The sequence below is a fragment of the Eucalyptus grandis genome, chromosome 4 (genome assembly GCF_016545825.1).
Source record: "Eucalyptus grandis isolate ANBG69807.140 chromosome 4, ASM1654582v1, whole genome shotgun sequence".
Taxonomy (NCBI): Eukaryota; Viridiplantae; Streptophyta; class Magnoliopsida; order Myrtales; family Myrtaceae; genus Eucalyptus; species Eucalyptus grandis.
The window spans coordinates 5,578,291-5,597,851 of record NC_052615.1 but is presented as its reverse complement, the minus strand read 5'-3'; the positions used below and the strand labels follow the sequence as shown (position 1 = coordinate 5,597,851).

The following is a 19,561-nucleotide window of genomic DNA, read 5'->3' as shown; positions in this document are numbered from 1 at the left end:
AAAGGGTCCCATTTCGCCATATTTAGACACTTCTATTATCTTGATTGCTGATCAAAAGAGATGCATTTATTGTGAAAACCAAATTCTTCTTAGCACAGAGAGGATACAGTACTACTATTACGTTTATTACATTTGTTTTGCTGCTGGTCGATTCAGTTAATTATAGCTCGAAGTTCTCCTGTTCGATTCGAAATGGACACATGTTTGTGCTTATTAGTATATACAAAGCGTTTGCAAAGGCACAAAGGCAGATATGGACGAGAGGGTATGTCGATCTTTCTTAACATAGCAATACGTCGAGAGGGTACGCCAAGATAAGGAGTGGCTTAGGCTATCGGCTAAGACCAAGTTGGCCAGTGCAGCTAATACACAACTATTGAAGAAAGAATTTTCTGTGGTTTGTAAGTGCCACATCAGCAAAAAAATTTTAGAAATTATAATTTTAATTATGTCAACTATAACATATTTAATCTAAACTTTTTTTATATCAAAAATCCCAAATTATGTTTATCGTAACACATTTATCTAAATTTTTTTCTTGTAACATAAAAACTCTCACATTTATACATATATGATACATTTATCCTCCGTCAAAATTCTAGCCAAAATAACATCATTTTATTTCACTTAAGCTATGTGGACATTATGTGGCATTTCTTTTCTAGAATTCATGTAGGTATATTTTTAATGGTACTTATTGATAGTGTTATAATTATGGTTAATGGATCAACGAAAACCAATAAATTAAAATATGTCTTTTTTGTTTACGTATCTATTGAATTCTTGAATTTCCTAGATTCACCTATTTTTTTAATTCATGCATTTATTGAATTCACAAATTTCTTATATTCACGTATCTCTTGATTCATGAATTTCTTGGATACATGCATCTATTTAATTCATATATCTCTTCTCTACATGAACTTTAAAACTCTATAAATAAATAAGAGCATAGAGCTTCATAAGGAGGCTTTTTTTATAGAACAATTCGAGACAACGATTCTAAAAGAAATTTGAAATACTACTCTACTCTTTTGATTTTTTTGGGTGTACTGGTTCTTCAATTGAACAGTTCAACTGAGTTCTGTTTGCATAGTGTTAATCCAAACATGTTTGGGGTGTTGTATCTTAGAGTCATAGTTCGTAAATCTGCGAAGTACCATTGGTAGGAACTAATCGTCTTAAAGAGATTCGGATATTTGTACATCACCTCTAATTTTATGTTATTTTTCCAGTAATATCTTATTTTATTCTTCTCCAAAATTTGTAAATTTACATAAAAAGAAGCATATTATAAAATTATTATCTTTTTCTTTACATTGATATTATGATTACAACAAACAATTTGCTTTCTCTAAATTATATTTCAACGGATAGAATCTTGATGAAGACTAAATATGCCACATAGATATAAAGATTTGTTGTATCGCGGAAAAACAAATTTAGGAAAAACATGTCTGAAATAATTTGAGGTTTTTTTTTTTTTTTTTGATGATTTTTGCCCTTTTTGTAAATTGCAATAAAGTTTAGTAAGAGACAGACAAGTGAATCCGCACTCAAAAGGAAAGGCACCAGACCAGAAGAGAAGCCATTTCTGGAGCCGACAGGACAAGACAAAAGCGCACGTTTCCTTGAACCTGCCAATCCTTCTCCCCTCCTTCCTCCTCTCCCCTTCTTCAGCAGTCAGTCGGTCGGCCAGCCACGGTCGCCGGAGACCGGTCATGGGTCGCCGTCTCCGCCACCGTCGCCGGAGAGAAGGCGGAGGTGTCGAACCGGAGATGGATCCCGGTAGCCCGCCGAGCAGTCCTCATTTCTTCAAGATCGTGCTCTCCCGCGCGCTCGAATCCGGAAAGCTTGTGAGTTCGTCCGCACTTCCCGTTTCGCTCCATACCCATCATTCATTTTCACGAAATTTTTGATCTTGCCCTCCGCCTCTCGCAGCTCGTGCTGGTTCGTCGAGGATGTCTCTGGTTTTGCAACGAAGAACTGTTCAATTCTTGCAAAAAAAGGGGAAATCGAAAATGAACGTTTGATTAGTATACTAGTTTGGCGATTTGGCTTTAGCATAGCTACCATTTCTGGACATTATTATTGTGGAAATGAACGTTTATTGGATAATTGAACTCCGCACTTGTATAGTGACGGCACTGTCTGTGAAAATTGATCATTTATCTAGAAAATAGAATGTAAAAGTTTCCTATCTTTCTTAGTTGACATCTTTGAATTTAGCTATACATGAGGGCAATGGATTTACCATAAATTTTCATCACAGGGAATCCCAAAAAGCTTCTTGAGAAGATATGGGAAAGACCTCTCGGGTTTGGTGCTTCTCAAGGTTCCGGGTGGTTCGACCTGGCCGGTGAAACTAGAAAAGAGTGACGATGGCAAGGTTTGGTTGTGGAAAGGGTGGCGAGGTTTCATGGAACATTATTCGATTGGTCATGGTCACCTCCTAGTCTTCAAGTACAAAGGGGACTCTGTTTTCCACGTGATAATATTCGATAAGAGTGCTTCAGAGATTGATTATCCATCGAGCATCGAAAGCGATATGTTAAGCCCTGAGGAGGAATTCCTCTCGCGAAAAGAGGAAGATGTCGTGGAAATCAAAGATTCAGAGGGTTCCATGCCTTGTTCACGGCCAAGTTCATACAGGTCATCTCGAGAATATGGAGGTGTGACTTGTGTTCTGCGTCATGTTCCTTCTTGGCATAACTCTCTTTCCTCAGTTCTTGCCATTTTCAATTTCTTCCAAACTTTTTAATAAGCTATTTTTATATGTAATTGATAAAGTCTGTGGAAATTTTAGTTAATTATTTACTTCTAATTGGAAGGTGATGATGAATTTACTACATCAAGTTATCTTTATCTTGAAACTATAGATCATATTATTTTTTCCATCGATGCAAATGTCATAGTCAGTTAATTGATAAAATCTAGTGCAGTTCTCATTTCACAAGTGCAGACGAAATCAAGCAGTTTCGATGTAGAGTAAGCCATCTTGAGCTGGTTTTTCATGGTTCTGCAGTTCCAAGTCTTCTCGCTGCTTTTGAATTAGCCAGCGAATTCAAATCGGAACATCCCTTTTTCAAAGTGGTGGTACAGCCTACGTATGTTCGGAAATCTTTGGTAAGATCCTTGGCTCTATTTGTTGGTGGCATAGGTCGAATTCAAATGTGATCACTGTTTGTATTTTGTCATATATTATAGTGTTTGCCAAGTCGAATTAGTTTGTGTAGGAAACCAGATGGCATGTTATTTTCCTTGTAGTGTTCATGGTACGAGTCAAATTGAGATGCAAATCCTATCTATAACTTGGCTCCAAATTGATGGCTTCAGCTTTAGTCCAGGAGCATATATTAAACGCGAAATTGCAGGTTAAGTGGTTACGATTGATGACTTCCATTAGCAAGTAAAATCAGTTGATTAAAACTCCTGAAACTAGAAATTTTATCATAAATTCACATATCATATATCCTTATTGTATCACCTTCGTTAATCGTATACTGGTTGTTCAAACACCTATTGGCAGACCATCCCTCGTGAATTCTTCATCAAGCATGTTCAAAAGAACAAGCAAATCGCAACTCTTAGGTACTCAGACAGATCGTGGCAGGTGAAGCTAAGGAGCCATGAACATATGGCATGTCTCTCTATTGGTTGGTCCTCATTTGCAAGAGAAACTGGTCTCCTTCTAGGAGATTGCTGTGTGTTCGAGCTCATTGATAGGGATGACATTGTCTTCAGAGTCTCCATTTTCCGCAGTGATGGTAAGAACCTAATCTATGTCGATTGAGATGAACACTAGAGGTTTCATTGTATGCTGTGTAAATCACCGAGGAACTCAGTATCCCAAATTGCCACTCCTTTGTTCAGTTCAGCAGTGATGAATCCATTTAAAGTGCACTTTTTATCTGTTTTTTGTTCTTAAGTTATGAGCCTTCCGAGATGATGAATTCTTCTGTATGGTTTGTGAGGTTTGTAATAATTCAAATGCACACTTGCTGATGACGTCACATTTGCATCTAAATTTGCAGGTGTCAGTCAGTTGCTGCTTTATAAGAAATGTTTCTGCTTATGTACTTTCTATTCTTAATCTGTTTTCCAATCCTAAAAAACCTATTACGGGATAATTATTCGGGAAGTGCAAAATCTACTTGATTACATCTTATAGGAAGAGCATGAAAATGACCCTGCATAACGATTTGCAATCCATGCTAAATCCTTTCATGGTCAATTCATGAAAAGTTCATACCGGTGCAGGTCAGATCCTAACCGAACAATCTCAATGCCAAGAGCACCCTTCAGAGTCAGCTTTCCACGCTTCTCCATGCCTGAGCCCTGTCATTGCTCATGAAAGAGCTTGCCAATTTGAATCGGAGTATCCATTTTGCAATGTCGTGCAATCATATCGTGATATCGCCAAGTCATATTAAAAGACAAACCGTGGTAAGCCAGAGGTCTTACTTATCTAAATCTTCTATGCTTCGCTCTTGAGTTTGCATGCTTATATTATGCCCGTTTCTTATCATACATTGGTTCGTCATCAAACCACCGTGAGCAGACCATTCCATGGCAGTTCATAAAGACATACATTCAGAAAGACCATCAAATGGTGAATCTTGTTTATTTGGGCCAATCGTTTGAGGTGAATCTCCGGGTCTATCAGCACTTACACATTGCCATCTTGGGGGTCGGTTGGTCCGCGTTGGCAAGAGAAGCTCACCTGCGCAAAGGAGATGTCTGCATGTTCGAGCTCCTCGATAGGGACAATATCGTGCTCAGGGTCTCCGTCTTCAGTAGTGCGAATAAGGAAGTGATTTGCATTGAGTGAGACTAACAGCGGGAAGTGTCACACTTTAGGCTGTTTTCGGTGCTGAGAGGAAGTCGAGAAACGAACTGCCTAACACTACTAGTTCGTGCTTCCTTTATCTAATACCGTGATTTAAAATCATGGAAGAAGCTCACTTCTGCTTGCTCGCATAAATCTTCTTTGTTTCCCGGTAACCGCAAATCAGGTGAATGTAAAATCTACTCAAATCAGAACGTTCATGAGAGCAGTTCATTGACGGGCTAGAAGAAAAACAGGGCAAGAAGGAAGAAAAGAAGGAAAGGCAGTTTGTGTGATGCTTTTGAAGCATCACTGCAATCATTTTACATAAAAATGATTATGTACTCGAAAAAAATATCAAGTACGAAGTATGACATTCTATCGTTCTCTTAGAGCAAAATTAGTAATTTTTTGGCCCTGGAAAATTTAATAAATTGTTACTATCGTCGAGCTACTCGAGCATAAATAACAAAGCGACGTGTCCATCCATTACTTCACATCAACACTTTCATAGACAGTCATGTCAAGAACAAAGGCCACGGAAGCCATTTCAACAGTGGTGATGCCGCCATCTTCTATGAAGACAAGCCTGGTAAAATCCTGTTTTGATGCTTTCATTGGCTCTGTCAAAGGCCTATTATAATTATCATTTTATCAAATGGGAGATCCTACTGTGTTTTGTCACAACTATTCAGGTTTATCAAGAGAAATTTTCTTACTCTATGTATTTGGCTTCTGTTTAGGCAATCAGCATGCCACAAAGGTGACATTGAAGCAACAAGTTGATGAAACTACATTCAAGTCATCGATATTGTTTTCTGCTTCTTCTGTTTCCCCTCAATCTGTGGCTACTATTCATGTATATCGCAAGATTAATGACTATTAATGACTTTAGATTATGTACCTATCCTAGATTACAGTCTAGGAACATAAATGTTGATGCTTCACCTTCACGTTGCTGGTTAAGATCAATTGTCTTCATCAGATAGTAAGGACTGTCCATAAGAATCCTGAAAGTAGAAAAGATTGCCATAAGTCTACATCTTGTGTGCTTCTCCTGTGACTGTACTAATAGTATGTTCTTTCTACAAATCTGATGTTATAGCTGTTCATGGGCATGCAGGGTATTCCTCACAGATTCATCAAGAAACACATTCAAGAAAACAAGGAAACTGCGACTCTTAGGATTAAAAAAATGTAGGATTTGGTTATCAATTGTCATATTTTGCCTTCTTAGTGTAATTATGCCTTTATTTGCTCATACTTTAATTATATTATATGTTTAATTTGCATATTTAATTATGTTTAATTGCATGTGTTTAATTTTACTGCAATTAGACATTGATAGTTATGATTGTTACTTTAATAATTGTGCACCCGCATGATCACCTCATATGTTTTTTTTTTTTTTGGTAAAATGTAAGAATATATTGATAAGCTTTGGACAAATGTACAAAAACGGCACCAAAACTTACACTCTAAATGCGAACAAAAGAGTGGAAGGGAGCCGCGCAAAAGCCTCAAGAGGCAAGTACAGAAACAAAGCAAAAAACAAACACAACCCAGCCACCAAACCTCCATGGACGCCTGGGAAACCGAATGAGGGATTATGCGCAAGGTTGAAAACAAAGCCCAAAATCATTCGAGTTGAAGACGACCGAATGAGAACAAGGGAAGGGTAGAAGCCCCGTAAGATTAAGTGAAGATGGTTGGGTAGAGATCCCAACCTCTCTATAAACGCCGATTCCTTGGAGTGTCAGGGACATCTTTGTAGGTAATTGCTTTATCTTTAACCATTTTATCAAATGGTTCTTCAAAGCGGGAATATCAAGAGAATCCCCTCGAAAAATCATAGCATTCCTTTTATTTCAAATTAGATAGCAAAGAGCTCCAAAGGAATATCGGGAGAGACTATGGAAGAAGTCCTTACCATAAAGGAATTTAATAGCCCAAGCAAGGTTTTCCGCTCAAGTGCCATTCCTCCACGGTAAATTGCACCTGGTAGCCCAAAAGTACACAATGGGTTGAAATATTACAATCAAAGTACAAATGGTCGGTCGAGTCTGGCTAAGCATTACAAAAAGTGCAAATCGAGTAATCAATCCTTCCACACGAGAGAAGAAGTGACTGCGTTGACAAGCGATTTTTAGTAATAAGCCACAAAAGGAGTTGAAACCAAGGGGCTAAATCCTTGTCCCACACAAAAGAAGTCCAAGGTGCTTTGGCTTTAGAAACTCTGATGAAGTTCCAAGCAAAAGCTACGGAGAAGGCCCTCGATGAATCTTGACGCCAAACAAAACGATTGCGGTCAACCGAAGGAGGAGGAAACGAAAAACCACAATCCTCCAAACGCGATTTGCAGGATCTGCCAGCATAAGAATACAAAGATGCCATAACCGCCCACGCAGGAACGTCCGGATCCGACAAAAAAGTTTCAGGAACTTGTAGATGAAGAGGGCCATAAGGCAGCCAACTATCAAACCACAATGAAATAGAACGGCCATTACCGACCTCCCAACCGAAGGATTGCCTAAAACAGCCCCGGAGTTGAAGGATCTTCTTCCAACTCCATGCACAAACCGAAGGCTGAGGGGCAACCCAGAAGTTATATTTCTTTAAGAAGTTGGAGTGGATCCAACGGCACCAAGTGATTCTTTATCCGTAAAAAGAATCCAAATAAATTTCAACATTGAGGCTTTGTTACAATCCTTGATAAACCAAATACCCAGCCCTCCTTCCTCCTTAGGCAAACAAACATCCGCCGATGAGACTTTAGCACCTCCCTTATCCAAGGAAGTGCCTTTCCAAAGAAATCTACGAAGAATGCTTTCAATCCCTAGGATAGCCGAAGAGGGCAAAGTGAAGACACTAGCCCAAAAGGACTGAATAGCATGAAGCACTGACCTTATAAGCTAAAGTCTCCCGGCAAAATAGAGAAACCTGTGGACCAAAAGCGGACTCGCGCAGTAATGCAGTCAATTAATTGAGTACAGTCAACCTTGCTCAACCTCTTTGAGATGATCGGCACCCCAAGATAAAGAACCGAGAGTTTACCTTCCTGAAAGCCAAAAGCCAGGAGGATTCTGTTGCACAAAGCATGATCAACTCCCGAAAGGAAAATGTCGCTCTTATTTTTGTTGGGGAAAAGACCACTCCATGAAGAGAAAATGTCGAGGCTTCTTTTAAGGATTACAACCGACTTCCAATCCGCTTGGCAAAAAAGGAACACATCGTCTGCAAAAAACAGATCAGTGAGCTTGGGAGACTTACATCTCCAAAAATATTTAAACTCCTTGGCCGAAGACTTTGGTTCAAAATTCTCGAGAAGATTTCCATGATCAACGTAAATAAATAAGGTGGCATTTGGTCGCCCTGCCTAAGGCCTCTGCCTCCTGGGAAGAAGCCATGAAGCTCCCCATTAATAGAGATAGAGAACTTGGGTGTGTGCACACAAGCCATAATCCGACGAATAATCTACAGAGGAAACCGAAAGGCAATAACAGTAAGCTCTAGGAAATCTCAGTCCACATTATCATAGGCCTTGCAAAAATCCACTTTGACCGCACATCTTGGGAGGTATGGGTCTAGGTGGAAATCTGCAAACAGCTCTTGAGCCAGTAAGATATTATATATTATTCTTCTTCCCTTAACGAACGCATTCTTGGAAGGATTAACAAGATCCTGAAGCACAAGCGCAATTCTATTGGCCAAAATCTTAGTGATAAGCTTATAGACAGTATTGCAACAAGTAATTGGTCTAAAGTCATTCACTTCACATGCATTCGGCACCTTGGGAATTAGAGCTAGGATAGTCGCATTAACTTCCTTAAGAAGACAACCTGAGGAGAAGAAATCTTGCACAGCCTCTGTAACTAAGGATCCCACGATATCCCAGTTACTTTTAAAGAATTCTGCTGTAAAACCATCTGGACCGGGGGCTTTTCCCTTAGCAAGCGAGAACAAAGTCTTCTTAACTTCCAAATTAGAGACCGGCGAAGCTAGGGAACATACCTAGCTATCGGACAACGGCTTCCAAATAAGAGAAGTAAGCTCTTGAAGATCAAGCTTAATTAAGTCAACTCGAGGAGCAAGGAGATCCGAAAAAAGGAAAGAAAAACTTGGGGCACCAAATCAAGATTCGAGACCACCGAACCTGCAGTGTCTTTGACAGAGAGGATTCGGTTATTGAGATGTCTAGCTTTGACAAAATTGTGGAAGAATCTCATGTTACGATCTCCTCCCTTCAGCCATCTAATTCTAGATTTTTGCTTATAGAATGATTCCTCTTGACCATGAAGGTCTATAAAAGCACGGCGCTGCCCTTTTCAAGTTTAGCAAGCGGAATATTTTCAAGATCCAACTGAAGGAGATGTTGAGTAGAACGCGGGGCTTCCCTCGCTTCAAGAGTTCTCAAAGAAATATTCGAGAAAGCTTCCAAATTAAGAGCCTTGAGGCGAGCTTTCAACAACTTCAGTTTAAAAACTAGCTTAAACATGGGAACACCCCAAACTTGACTATCCCACGCTTGCAAAACCGTAGAACGGAAGTCCGGGTGTTCAGCCCAGAAATCAAAATACTTAAAAGGCTTCCTCCTTGGACGGGGATCAACAACCCTGACAACTATTGGAGTATGATCAGAAATTCCAGGATTGAGAAACGACGCCTCCGAGTATGAAAAGTCCATTCTCCATTTAGAGTTGATGAAAACTCTATCAATTTTTCGCATCTTCCTAGCCACACCCGCCGAAGTCGACCAAGTGAACCAAAGGCCAGAGTACTTGAGATCCTCAAGTTCCGTTTGGTCCAAACAGAGCTTGAATTCATCAAAACAGGGGATCCAGGCATTAGAGCTACCAAAGCGGTCAAAATGGTCCTTGATTGCATTGAAATCTCCCGCTACTATCCAAACAGAGTCTTGAAAAAGCTCGTCACAATGGAGTAGATCAGACCAAAGAGGCCTCCGACGCCCAAAGGAATGCGCTCCATAAATGGCAGAAAGACAGCAAGGAAAATTAGAAGATAACCCCTTCAAACACCCATGGATGGCTTGGTCATTCGAAGAGATCAACTCAAAACTGACAGCAGCTGGATCCCATCCAATCCAGACTCTACCGTGCGGAGCAAAATCATAGTTCGCAATCCAATCCCAGCCTCTTAGAAGATTAGAAGATATGGAACCAAATAAAGGCTCTGGAACTTTAGTTTCAAAAAGCCCTATAAGGCAAAGCTTATTCGCAACAGCAAACTTTCTAATTTCCGCCATTCTTATAGGGTTCATAATACTTCTAACATTCCAAAACCCAAAAAACATAGTTAGCAAAAGGAGGGAATTACTTCCGCTTGGAGTGCTTGCGACTAGCTCTAGTCGCCTTTGAGTCCACTGCAGGAGAAGGTCCCGGCGGGTCAGGCAGCAAAAGGAGAAGCTGATCCTGGATCGAACTAACCCCAGCAAGTTCCGAAGGACCACTCAAAGGAGGGGGCCTAAACGTGTGACCACCATCTTCACTAGATGAAACCGAATTGCTCGTATCATCTTCCTAGTCTCCAGACAGAATAACAAACTCTGGTGCCAAGTCAGAAGCCTGAGAGGAGAGGCCAGAACTAATTTTCACAAGGGGCTTAGCAAGGACTTTAGGAGGCTTTTAGCACTGAGCAACAAGCAAAGCTTCCTTCAAATTGAGAAGCTGCCCCTCCTCCGAGTGTGGTGTCAACGAAGTAGTAAGATCCTGAGGCTTTTGCTTCTTCTTTTTGCCTTTGACCTGATTCCACCCAGAATCAGGCTAAGCAGGATCAATTTGGTGTGGTGGAGGGGGCAAAGTATCCTCAGGAACCGCAGCCTGCTGAGCAAGAGTAGAGGAGCCACCAGAGGAACTCATGGTCTGTCCTGCATCAATTGTCTTAGCTATATTCAGCTAAATAACTGCAGATTCCAAATGAGGAATCAAGATAGGCGCAACCGAAGACATTCCCCCTTAATCCTCAGACGCATCCACCGAAGTAGGAGCTAGTATGGCTTGCTGAGAAGTGTTTCCACTTGCGGCCTTACTCTGAGGGCCAGACTCCTCTGAAGAAGGACCAGCATCAGCATGCTCTGTTCCAGGTCTACCAAGCTTGTTAGCCGTTGCACAATTGTGGCCAAAAATGCCACATCCAGCATAGGTAGTGGGTCGCCACTCAAACTCCACCCTTATTTCACACTTCATACCATTATGGGTTGTCTCAATCAATTTACAATCATGTTGATCAGCAGTAATTTCGATGTAGACCCTAGCAAAGGTAAGGCTATTCGCCTGCTCTGTTCTCTTATCAACATAAAGGGGTTTGCCGAGCGCACTGGCAACTCTCCTAATGAAGTGGGCAAACCAACACGAAAAAGGAATATTCGACAGTCTGACCCAAACAGGGACCACGCGGTGGGTCTCCCTTCTCAGCTCAAGACCAGGGGTCCATTGCTGCAGATAAGTGGTATTCTGGCAACCGTCATCTAACCACCTTCAAGCACACTTCGACAGAACTCCCTATCAGGAATGCGAAACATAAAGAGTCCTTTGCCATTTGACATGACTTCAGCAAGATTTGACCCCCACGCTTTCTTCATGGCCTCTTCAACGACCTTAAAAGGCATTCGGCAACCAATGAAGTAGCCCATTAAGCATTCGAACATTTTGAGATCTACAGCTTCCAAATCTTGATTAGTGATCTCAATCACAAGTCTATTGTTAACCATAGTCAATGGAGTATACACTAGATCATAGCCCTTGGCCACGGTTCTTGCCACCGCCACCCAAGACTTTCCCGAAGAATTCTTAGAAGTATCCCTGCCCTGAGGCTTAGCTGAACGGGACCTTTCCCGTTGGACAAGTCGCATCCCAGCACTAGCGCGAGGAGCTCGCGTTTCGTTCGAACCAAAAGGAACAGTGCTTGAATTCGGAATTTCTCACATAGCTATAATAGGAAGCCCACCATGGGAACTTGTCCCCTCATCCCCATTTCAAGCCCTCACCGACTCCCGATCCATCTCAGATTACGAATCATAGCAACGAACCAAGCGGGCAGAACCCTAGCCATAGACAGCCATGCGAATCGAGTAGAGAGGACGTACCAGGAGCCGTTGCCGGGGGTTTAAAAGAGAGGTAGGAGGCGCCACTTCCCACCAAAAAATTGCCCCAACCATTGGTCAACGCATTTGGAATCAGTAGCTCGACTTGCAGAAGAAACAGTAAACCAGTCGCCCAAGAAGAGAGCTATTGTGAACAGTAACCCGAGAATAATCAAATGGCCAAAGTTTGTTATAATCACCTCATATGTTAGTGGATAGGTATAAAATCAATCTAAACTGTTAGACAAAAATATTTTCTTTTTAAAATCCATTTAAAATAGACTCTTCTAAATTTAAGTAATCTATATATGATCCATTTATGTTAGATCTACTCCCATGATATGGATGGCCGATTGAGTCAAATCCCCATGTTTAAAATGAGACTAGCAAAATGAGACTAGCGCTTACATGATGACATTCATGCTCACTAACCACAGGTCATAGGTCACAGTAGAATCCATTGTCATATACAAGATCAATTTCCCAAAAGAAAAGACTAGAAAAGGCTAAATTTGTCACCGTTGCTAAACCGGTCCCATTTCGCCATATTTAGACACTTCTATTATCATGATTGCTGATCAAAAGAGACGCATTTATTGCGAAAGCCAAATTCTTCTTAGCACAGAAGAGGATACATTACTACTATTACGTTTATTACGTTTGTTTTGCTGCCGGTTGATTCAGTTAATTAAAGCTCGAAGTTCTCCTATTCGATTCGAAATGAACACATATTTGTGCTTATTAGTATATTCGAAGCGTTTGTTGAGGCACGAAGACAAAGACGGATCGGAGGGCGTGTCGATCTTTCTTAACATAGCATTACAGCAATACGTCGAGTGGGTGCGTCAAGATAAGGCCAAGTCGGCCAATGCAGCTAACACACAAATATTGAAGAGAAATTTTTATGTGGTTTGGAAGTGCCACATCAGCAGCAACTGACGTTTTTGTGGACGCTTGGAATAAAAGATAAGAATCTGATTTTTACTCGTATTTTAAGAAGAGAAAGATGTATTCATTTGATTCTTGTTCATTGTGCTAGTATTTTAAGAATTTCTTTAGTTAGTCTTTTTTATAGTTCTTTCGTTCCAATAAAATATCCGGTAGTGCATTGAATTATAAGACTAGAAAAAAGGTGCCGTGCCTAGAGCCATGGTCCTTTTAAAGGGCTAACTAACGAAGGATATATGGCAAAAAAAAAAGACAAATTTACACATTTCAATAAAAACACTAAATGTTTGGGATAGATTTGAAAAAGTTTTTGTTATTAAGTTGATCCGTATTATTATCGCTATTGTCATTATTTTGTTCTATATTTTAAATGATCATTATATTTTCCTTATCATCTTGTATTTATTGAATGAAATAAATTTGTTTTAGCTTATTTTGAGGCAAAAGAGTGATTTGAGTTGAAAAAAATAATTTTAATTATGCCAACTATAACACATTTAATCTAAACTTTTTCTTACATAAAAATCTCAATTTATCCCATTGTGACACATTTATCCAAATTTTTCTTCTAATATAAAAATTCTCCTACTTATATATATATAAAACATATTTATCCTCCATCAAAATTTCGGATAAAATAATGTTATTTTATTTCACTTAAACTATGTGGACACCATGTGGCGTTTCTTTTTCGAATTCCATGTAGCACTCATTAATAGAATCTTGACGGAAACTAAATATGTCATATAGATATAATTTTAGGATTTGTTGTATTGCGGAAAAATAAATTTAGGAAAAACATGTCGGAAATAGTTTGAGTTTCTTTTTTTATTAATTTTTTGATGATTTTTGCCCTTTCTTGCAAATTGCAATAAAGTTTAGTAAGAGACAGACAAGTGAAGCCACTTCCGGAGCCGACAGCACAAGACAAAAGCGCACGCTTCCTTGAGCCTGCCAATCCTCCTCTCCCCTTCTTCAGCAGTCAGTCGGTCGGCCAGCCACGGTCGCCGGAGATCGGTCATGGGTCGCCGGAGCCGCCACCGTCGCCGCAGAGAAGGCGGAGGTGCCGAGCCGGAGATGGATCCCGGTAGCCCGCCGAGCAGTCCTCATTTCTTCAAGATCGTGCTCTCCCGCGCGCTCGAATCCGGAAAGCTTGTGAGTTCGTCCGCACTTCCCGTTTCGCTCCATACCCATCATTCATTTTCACGAAATTTTCGATCTTGTCCGCCTCTCGCAGCCCGTGCTGGTTCGTCAAAGATTTCTTTGGTTTTGCAACGAAGAACTGTTCAATTCTTGCAAAAAAAGGGGAGATTGAAATTGAGCGTTTGATTAGTATGCTAGTTTGGCGATTTGGCTTTAGCATAGCTACCATTTCTGGACATTATTATTGTGGAAATGAACGTTTATTGGATAATTGAACTCCGCAATTGTATAGTGACGGCATTGTCTGTGGAAATTGATCGTTCATCTACAGGGTAGAATGTAAAAGTCTCCTGTTTTTCTTAGTTGGCATCTTTGAATTTAGCTATACATGAGGGCAATGGGTTTACCATAAATTTTCATCACAGGGAATCCCAAAAAGCTTCTTGAGAAGATATGGGAAAGACCTCTCGGGTTTGGTGCTTCTCAAGGTTCCGGGTGGTTCGACCTGGCCAGTGAAGCTAGAAAAGAGTGACGATGGCAAGGTTTGGTTGTGGAAAGGGTGGCGAGGTTTCATGGAGCATTATTCGATTGGTCATGGTCACCTCCTAGTCTTCAAGTACGAAGGGGACTCCGTTTTCCACGTGATAATATTCGATAAGAGTGCTTCGGAGATTGATTATCCATCGAGCATCGAAAGCGATATGTCAAGCCCTGAGGAGGAATTCATCTCGCGAAAAGAGGAAGATGTCGTGGAAATCAAAGATTCAGAGGGTTCCGTGCCTTGTTCACAGCCAAGTTCAGACAGGTTGTCTCGAGAATATGGAGGTGTGACTTGTGTTCTTCGCCTTGTTCCTTCTTGGCATAACTCTCTTTCCTCAGTTCTTGTCATGTTCAATTTCTTCCAAACTTTTTAATAAGCTATTTTTATATGTTGATTGATAAAGTCTGGAAATTTTAGTTAATTATTTGCTTCTAATTGGAAGGTGATGATAAATTTACTACATCAAGTTATCTTTATCTTGAAACTATAGATCATATTATTTTTTCCATCGATGCGAATGTCAGTCAGTTAATTGATAAAATCTAGTGCAGTTCTCATTTCACAAGTGCAGACGAAATCAAGCAGTTTCGATGTAGAGTAAGTCATCTTGAGCTGGTTTTTCATGGTTCTGCAGTTCCAAGTCTTCTCGCTGCTCTTGAATTAGCCAGCGATTTCAAATCGGATCATCCCTTTTTCAAAGTGGTGATACAGCCTACTTATGTTCGGAAATCTTTGGTAAGATCCTCAGCTCTATTTGTTGGTGGCATAGGTTGAATTCAAATGTGATCACTGTTTGTATTTTGTCATATATTATAGTGTTTGCCAAGTCGAATTAGTTTGTGTAGGAAATCAGATGGCATGTTATTTTGCTTGTAGTGTTCATGGTAGGAGTCAAATTGAGATGCAAATCCTATCTATAACTTGGCTCCAAATTGATGGCTTCAGCATTAGTCCAGGAGCATATATTAGACACGAAATTGCAGGTTAAGTGGTTACGATTGATGACTTCCATTAGCAAGTAAAATCAGTTGATTAAAACTCCTGAAACTAGAAATTTTATCATAAATTCACATATCATGTATCCTTATTGTATCGCCTTCGTTAATCGTATACTGGTTGTTCAAACACCTATTGGCAGACCATCCCTCGTGAATTCTTCATCAAGCATGTTCAAAAGAACAAGCAAATCGCAACTCTTAGGTACTCAGACAGATCGTGGCAGGTGAAGCTAAGGACCCATGAACATACAGCATGTCTCTCTACTGGTTGGTCCTCATTCGCAAGAGAAAATGATCTTCTTGTAGGAGATTGCTGTGTGTTCGAGCTCATTGATAGGGATGACATTGTCTTCAGAGTCTCCATTTTCCGCAGTGATGGTAAGAACCTGATCTATGTCGATTGAGATGAACACTAGAGGTTTCATTGTATGCCGTGTAAATCACCGAGGAACTCAGTATCCCAAATTACCACACCGTTGTTCAGTTCAGCAGTGATGAATCTATTTAAAGTGCACTTTTTATCTGTTTTTTGTTCTTAAGTTATGAGCCTTCCGAGATGATGAATTCTTCTGTATGGTTTGTGAGGTTTGTAATAATTCAAATGCACACTTGCTGATGACGTCACATTCGCATCTAAATTTGCAGGTGTTAGTCAGTTGCTGCTTTATAAGAAATGTTTCTGCCTATGTACTTTATATTCTTAATCTGTTTTCCAATCCTAAAAAACCTATTACGGGATAATTATTTGGGAAGTGCAAAATCTACTTGATTACATCTTCTAGGAAGAGCATGAAAACGACCCTGCATAACAATTTGCAATCCATGCTAAATCCTTTCATGGTTAATTCATGAAAAGTTCATACCGGTGCTTATGAGAATTCGCCTCTTTGTATTGCAGGTCAGATCCTAACCGAACAATCTCAATGCCAAGAGCACCCTTCGGAGTCAGCTTTCCACACTTCTCCATGCCTGAGCCCTGTCATTGCTCATGAAAGAGCTTGCGAATTTGAATCGGAGTATCCATTTTGCAATGTCGTGATATCGCCAAGTCATATTAAAAGACAAACCGTGGTAAGCCAGAGGTCTTACTTATCTAAATCTTCTATGCTTCGCTCTTGAATTTGCATGCTTATATTATGCCCGTTTCTTATCATACATTGGTTCGTCATCAAACCACCGTGAGCAGACCATTCCATGGCAGTTCATAAAGACATACATTCAGAAAGACCATCAAATGGTGAATGTTGTTTATTTGGGCCGATCGTTTGAGGTGAATCTCCGGGTCTATCGGCACTTATACATTGCCTTCTTGGGGGTCGGTTGGTCCGCGTTGGCAAGAGAAGCTCACCTGCGCAAAGGAGATGTCTGCATGTTCGAGCTCCTCGATAGGGACAATATCGTGCTCAGGGTCTCCGTCTTCAGTAGTGCGAATAAGGAAGTGATTTGCATTGAGTGAGACTAACAGCGGAAAGTGTCACTTTAGGCTGTTTTCGGCGCTGAGAGGAAGTCGAGAAACGAACTACTGAACACTACTAGTTCGTGCTTCCTTTTATCTAATACTTTGATTTAAAATCATGGAAGAAGCTCACTTCTGCTTGCTCGCATAAATCTTCTTTGTTTCCCGGGAACTGCAAATCAGGTGAATGTAAAATCTACTTGAATCAGAACGTTCATGAGAGCAGTTCATGGATGGGCTAGAAGAAAAACAGGGCAAGAAGAAAGAAAAGAAGGAAAGGCAGCTTGTGTGATGCTTTAGAAGCATCACCGCAATCATTTTACATAAAAATGATTATGTAATCGAAAAAAATGTCAAGTACGAAATATTACATTCTATCGTTCTCTTAGAGCAAAATTAGTAATTTTTTTGCCCGGGAAAGTTTAATAAATTGTTACTGTCGTCGAGCTACTCGAGCATAAATAACAAAGCAACGTGTCCATATCCATTACTTCACATCAACACTTTCATAAACAGTCATGTCAAGAACAAAGGCCACGCAAGCCATTTCAACAGGCTCGTGTAGAAACCCAAAACCACCGTCATTCTCCTCATCATCACCCTCCCCCTCCTTCATCTTCTTCTTTGAGCTTTCAGTGTCGCTGCTGCATGGCTTGCTGCCGTTGTTGCTGCCGCGAGAGAGAGGGTGAACGTGCTGGCCCTCACTTCTTCAAGATCATACTCTCCGACACACTTTGATTCTGGAAAGCTTGTGAGTTCAAACTCATTCTCAACTTTGCCTCCACCATCTCTTGCCAATGTTCCATTTTACATTGCATGCATGGCTTCACTTCTCGAAATTTCACACACTTTGCATGGCTTCACTTCTCGTAATTTCACACACTTTCTGTTCATCCAAGAATGTTTCCTTGGTTTTGGGAGGAGAAATAGCTAGTGATCCTGCTTTGAGTGGACTGCATGCATGAGATGTCTTCTCACTATGTCGTGGGTATGGTGTAAGCTTGGGGTTCATGTGAAAATCAGATGAGAGCACACTTCGTTAAATGTAGTCATAAGTGATTTGACCCCTTATGTCCCATATAATGTTTTGTATTTCAAGCTTTATGTCCATGGTAATCGATCTTTCGTTCGAATCCGTAGAACGAAACATTTCTTAGCTTTTTGCAAGTTCCTTTTGCATGATGAACGAGGGCCTCGAGATGACCCCTGAAGCTCATCATATAACAGGGAATTCCACGAAGGTTCTTGAGGAAATATGGAAACCATCTTTCGAGTTTGGCGTTTCTCAAGGTCCCACTTGATTCAACTTGGCCTATAGAACTAAAGAAGTGCAACAACGGCACAGTTTGGCTGCAGAAGGGGTGGCGGGAATTTATGGAACATTACTCGGTTGGGCACGGTCACCTCATAGTCTTCAAATACGAAAGGGGACTCCACTTTTCGTGTGATAATATTCGATAAAATTGCTTCTGAGATAGATTATTCCGTAGATAGATGATGCATATGATTACTCTGTCTTTCATAATCAGAAACGTGCATTTGCGATGCTAAATAGGGGTGTGCAAGTAAACTAGTTCTATCTTACAAACGATTGTAACTGGTCCAAAAGCAAGTTTCGAATGAATACTCGTATGGGAACTAGACTGGATCACCTTATTTTGAAACCGGTTTTATCAATTAAAAAGCTAAAATTCTAATTTCTTTTTTTCCCTAAATTTTAACATCAGCACTCTTTCATCATTTGTCCTTTCTTAGAATTCCTCGCGAGTCTTCTTCTTTACCTACATTTTTAGTGATGAATGGGGAATGAATTTTTATAATTAATGTTTTACGTTATGTGTTTGAACTTTTTATCTTTTATAATTGTATGCGGCTATTACGTAGTCATCTTATGAATTGTTATTTTTGATAGATTATGATTTCCATTATTCATCTTTTACTTTAAATCATTTCTTTACTTATAGCCTCATATGATTTTGTTGTAAAAAATGAACAAAAAATAGGGATAGAAAATCAAACAGGTTCTTAAATAGATCCTAGAATCAGACTAGAAAAACAATATAGGTGTCAAAATCAGTTCCAGGCAAATACGATAAGTTCGAGGTTCAAAAATTGGAAACCGGTTATAACATGGTAGGTTTCAGATTTTAACTTTGGAACAGACCCACCTTAGAACTGATCACCTCTAAAATAGTTCATTTACATTCGGTACTTGCCCGAAGCAAGCTCTCTCTCTCTCTAAACCTTGCAGTAGCCTTTTGGCTCTTAATGTAACTCCTCCTCCATCATAAGGGTTGCTTACCCTGATTTCACCATCAACTAATCACTGAGAAAGGGGCAAAAATACTTGCTATGAATTTCCATGCTTTGATGCTGGACTTAATCAATGGGCAGGCAGTGCGGGCTTGAGTCAATCAAAGCCCAGCTTTGCTGGTAACGACTGCGAAGTCGACCGAAGCCGAACGTCCAAACGTATCCCTGGTCCCGAGCTCTCCTAGTAGAAGGGCCTCCTCTTCCCAGGGCGAGGTGCCAAGATGGGGCTTGGAAT

General features: G+C 40.3%; 3 protein-coding genes across 3 annotated transcripts; 2 read left to right on the top strand and 1 right to left on the bottom strand.

Annotated features, from left to right (window-relative positions):
- The first annotated feature begins 1,558 nt into the window (after positions 1-1,558).
- On the top strand, positions 1,559-5,220 carry LOC104440764 (B3 domain-containing transcription factor VRN1). The gene is made up of 6 exons (XM_010053730.3): positions 1,559-1,856; positions 2,273-2,672; positions 3,026-3,126; positions 3,530-3,767; positions 4,261-4,446; positions 4,562-5,220. Exons 1-5 carry the CDS (start codon positions 1,722-1,724, stop codon positions 4,431-4,433), a joined length of 1,047 nt encoding a protein of 348 aa, XP_010052032.2. The 5' UTR covers positions 1,559-1,721; the 3' UTR covers positions 4,434-4,446; positions 4,562-5,220.
- A 5,580-nt stretch (positions 5,221-10,800) lies between these two features.
- LOC120292463 lies at positions 10,801-11,696 on the bottom strand. The gene is made up of 2 exons (XM_039310655.1): positions 11,331-11,696; positions 10,801-11,280 (listed from the first exon to the last, which is right to left on the bottom strand). Exons 1-2 carry the CDS (start codon positions 11,694-11,696, stop codon positions 10,801-10,803), a joined length of 846 nt encoding a protein of 281 aa, XP_039166589.1.
- Positions 11,697-13,780: 2,084 nt separating this feature from the next.
- Positions 13,781-17,311, top strand: LOC104440762 (B3 domain-containing transcription factor VRN1). Its single transcript, XM_010053725.3, has 6 exons — positions 13,781-14,030; positions 14,444-14,843; positions 15,194-15,294; positions 15,698-15,935; positions 16,456-16,628; positions 16,744-17,311. Exons 1-6 carry the CDS (start codon positions 13,896-13,898, stop codon positions 17,011-17,013), a joined length of 1,317 nt encoding a protein of 438 aa, XP_010052027.2. The 5' UTR covers positions 13,781-13,895; the 3' UTR covers positions 17,014-17,311.
- Positions 17,312-19,561: the final 2,250 nt, after the last annotated feature.